The sequence below is a fragment of the Branchiostoma belcheri genome, unplaced genomic scaffold (assembly GCF_001625305.1).
Source record: "Branchiostoma belcheri isolate BF01 breed outbred unplaced genomic scaffold, Haploidv18h27 scaffold246, whole genome shotgun sequence".
Classification (NCBI taxonomy): Eukaryota; Metazoa; Chordata; class Leptocardii; order Amphioxiformes; family Branchiostomatidae; genus Branchiostoma; species Branchiostoma belcheri.
The window spans coordinates 49,559-53,758 of NW_017803850.1; the positions used below are offsets into that span (position 1 = coordinate 49,559).

General features: G+C 41.0%; 1 protein-coding gene across 1 annotated transcript in view; it reads right to left on the reverse strand.

The window, feature by feature from the left end:
* Positions 1-3,495, reverse strand: part of LOC109471293 (uncharacterized protein KIAA0895-like) — a 7,949-nt gene extending 4,454 nt beyond the window's left edge. Inside the window, exons 1-2 of the mRNA XM_019770581.1 lie at positions 3,346-3,495; positions 1,382-1,514 (exon numbers count right to left, since the gene is read on the reverse strand). Coding sequence (XP_019626140.1) covers positions 1,382-1,514; positions 3,346-3,480 — 268 coding nt within the window. The 5' untranslated portion in view covers positions 3,481-3,495. The remainder of the gene's footprint in view (positions 1-1,381; positions 1,515-3,345) is intronic.
* Positions 3,496-4,200: the final 705 nt, after the last annotated feature.

The following is a 4,200-nucleotide window of genomic DNA, read 5'->3' on the forward strand; positions in this document are numbered from 1 at the left end:
CATGCCTATTGGTTGATGCCCTGCATTCCATTGTGATGACTCATGCCCAAACGTGGTAAACAAGGCACACTAACACAGCAATACATTTGCTATAACACAGCCAAAAAACTCAAATAAAACCATTCTAAAAGCCTGTATCACAATAATTTAAAAAACGCCTAGGGGTATTTGCCCACTGTACCTCCATACCAAATTTCAGGACCTTGGGCCCTAAAATGAAGAAGCTGAATCCATTTAAAAAATGGCAGGAGAAGGAGAAGGAGGAGAAGAAACATCAGAAAAAGCAATATGGGTTCACCACCACTTCGTGGTGTGGTGAACCCATAAATACTCACTTGTAATATAAAATCTGCGATTTCTTGTTTTGTTTGAACCCTACCTAGACCGGGGGGGGGACTAAAAGTGCCCGCGGCAACTTTGATGTCATCTAGCGTCTGAACGGCTAGCCGTAGAACGGCCAAACTTGATGACTTTTCCTAGAATATTGTTGACAACAAATCTCTATCATTGGAACAAGATAATAATTTTTGTGTTGCCATGGCAACGGGTTTCTGACAGGCATTTTTTTGCAAAATTTAGTACTTTTTGTTTCAACAATAGAATTTTATGGGTTTTATGTCAAGTTACTCATGGTTTCTGATATTAATAGCATCCCATATAATTTTATGTAAATTTTGTCATTAAATATGCGTAATTTATGCTAATTTGATGACGTCATTGGCCAAAATGCAAGATGGCGGACCATATGATTATACGGTTATATTCAGTATATACAGCTTATTTTCATTAAAATTTCATCAATACTTCTTTTTCCAAAAAAGGTTTAAATGAAAGTCTTTAGTGTGTTTACAATGTATTTTAGGCTTTATCATAAAAAAAAACTATTTTTTAAAATTCAAGATTGATGATCCAAGATGGCGGATATCTTAAATATGCATGACGTCATTTTATGACGTCACCGGTGTTGCTTTGGGCAACATAAGACTTAGTACACCATAATAATCTGTCATAAACACTTTTGGTACAGTTATGTTGAATACCATTTAGTTTTCAGGGAAAAACCTATTTAGACGGTTTTGGCCAATAAAATCACATTAATGACGTCATAATGACGTCATATTACGTCATAACGACATAAAAATTGTAGATATGATTAAATTTTTACTAGTACACCATTCTCTAAAAATCTGGTGGTCATACGACATACCGTTCGCGAGTTCGTTAGGGGGGTCAAAAGACCGCCCCCCCCCTGGTCCCCCCATGTCAAAAAAAGCCCGGTCTAGGTAGGGTTAAAAGACAAAATGACTACGTGTGTTTCCCCTTATCATAACATGGTAGCAATTTGCGAAATCATGATTTCGGCAGCATTGTTGGGCTGTACCTATCTCGTGTCTTGCCACGCCCTCCAGCCAGAACTGGCGGGAAGTGTTGACGTTGATGTTGAGTGTAGGTCTGCCCCGACTCTGCGTCATGGAGGCGCGCGACAACAGGTCGTCTGACAGGTTTATCATCACCTGGAAGAAAAACGTACTATTATCAGCGTCTAACATCTGTGTCCATAATATCACCAGGGTCCATAATATCGTCACCTTGAGAAATAGTGTGCTTAAAGATATTTTTACTGCAACATACCCTAGGTATGTACATTTGATGTGTGAAGGAGTGCAAAAGTATGTTGCAGGAAAAATATCTTTAAGCACACTGTTTCTCAATGTGACGATATTATGGACCCTGGTGATATTATGGACACAGATGTTACTTCTCTTTGGCCAACTTTCAAGGGTGGTGGGACACATTTTGGACGTAAATTCCCTATCTGATAATTCTTTAGAATATCTTTTACTTTACGGATCATCCTTTTGCAGTTTTGAGACTAATTGTAAAATTATGAGCTTTACTCAGAATTTCATCACCAAAAGTGGTCGTTTTGTATCTGATTGATCTTTTCGAATTCAATTATCTTTCTCGTGTCCTATCAATTATTCTAAGGGATAGGGGTTGGGACTTGCGCTCGTTGAATTGCATTTAATCTACGTAATGTAATGTTGTTTGTATATATTAATAATTGTAAAATGTCAATGTAATTCAGACGTGCCTGAAGCATTTCGGCACATCTGCCATGTTGATATTTAATAAAGATTTGATTTGATTTGATTTACTAAACCCCAATTAGTCTGTTTCGATTTTGTATATTTATTTATTTATCCATGTAAGCAGTATATCTCTGTTTAATCATTTTGTGTAGATGGCGCCGTTAATATAAGTTCCATTGAACTTGAGTTCGACGCCATCTTGTATGTATTTATGTTTTATTGCTGTTTTAATAAAAAAAAAACGTACACGGTACAATGACATGGTCGCTTCGTTGTTCAGCTTCGTGTCGATAAATATAAGGCTTTACAACTGCACGTAAAACAACCATCACACTTATAGAGAACAGAAGGGTGACCGGGTGTGCTTTGTTATCCTAAGACAAGCCGTATCGTAGCAAAGTCGCGTAACACTCAGCAATGGAAAAAGATTTACACATTCGTTCCTTCAAGTTTACAAATGCTTTTGTTGTTTACAAATGACGAACAGATTCAGTGCAGCACATCCTGCAAGTGATGAGCACAATTAGGAAATTAATATTTTGAGCTGATTTTTTTTTTACATTCAACCTATTCAGGACGATTTGCAAAGCCTCAGTAAATATAATAGCTCTGTCAAGTTTTAATATTGAGACACCCCCGGTTTACACATAGGCTCTCCATCCAGGCTGCTGAAAAAGAGCAAAATTGTATAAACATACTTCTGGTATACTATACAGTCTATTTAGCCGATCTCGACTAGTTTTCCAACAGCCTCGGAAGCCTGGTAGAGGCTATCTGTACATTTCTAAGGCCGTGTTTAAGTGAAATCACCCAAGGCGGTTTACATGTGGTTTACCCCGAAGCCGGTTTCAAGTGGCTCCATCTGAACGCTCCAAATCACATTGAAAGCGTGAGCTAGGGCGAGCTTCACCGCCTCTGGCGGGACCACGTCGGCATTCGGCCGAGATACGCTGGGAGGGGGGCATCAGCAAGCAGGTCATTGACCTCTGACATGAACAACACGTCACCTTGCGTGTTATCATCAAACAGCAATAAATGTAGCTCAGGCGAATTGTGATCGGACACGGTTTCACCAGATGTGAGGAATGTGAGTTACCCGAATCGCGGTTTGGGTGATTTCATTTAAACACGGCTTTAAACGTCTCCTTGCTTACTGCTATTCAAATGCTTTCCAATCAACAAGCTATTTGGAATGAATATGGTGCTGTGTCTGTCATATTACACGAAAGAGAAGACAGTGGAGTGTACAAACCTCGCCGTTCTGGAGTTTCTCCCTCTTGAAGCACCGTTTGACGATAGTCAGGATCTCGCCTCGCGTCAGCCGCTTGCCGCCGGTCCTCGCCTCGAAGTTTTCGTACGTTCCGAACCTCTTCAGAGCATTTTCCATGATGGTAATTGCCTGTTCCAAAAGGTACAAGTGAATTTTAAAGTTTTGCTTTTAATAAAAGACCATTTTGTTTCCTCACAAGACAGGATTATTACTGTCAAGCCTGACTGGCCAACCACCTGGCGCCACCAACCCCTCCAGTCACAGGCCACGGTATTGATATAAAATGAAATGAAATACCTTTATTGTACATTCATGCCACGACGGGCTAGGTACAGGTCAAGACTTAACACACATAACAAACGTATATAGAAAAGTGGAGACAAAAGATACTCTAGTTGACTTAGACATACATAAGGAACATACAGCCCCTATACTAGGCTAACACAAAGTGTTCCAGCTACTGAGCTAATACAGGGTTTAGAAATTCCTAGTAAAGGCTAGTTGGGACCTGCCAGTGTTGTGTACCCTTCTCCGGGGACAGGTGAACATTCAGCGGCGGCAACAATCGCACGCGCTCGGCGCCGCTTTCCTCTCCCTTCCCGCGCTGCGGAATTCTATGGCCCGTTTGTAGCAATAAAAGCCTCCCGCCTCCCGCGGGACCGCAATTATAGCCCGAAATTGAACACAATCCCGCTAATTCTATAAGCAAATATTGCCACTAGCCGGAACCATTGTACGGCAGATTTCCTGCGGGAACCGCGCCAATGGCTGGAACATGGCCGTGCATTAAAGTACGGCAGCGGCGGGCATTCGTCATCCAACCATCGTCCCGCATGG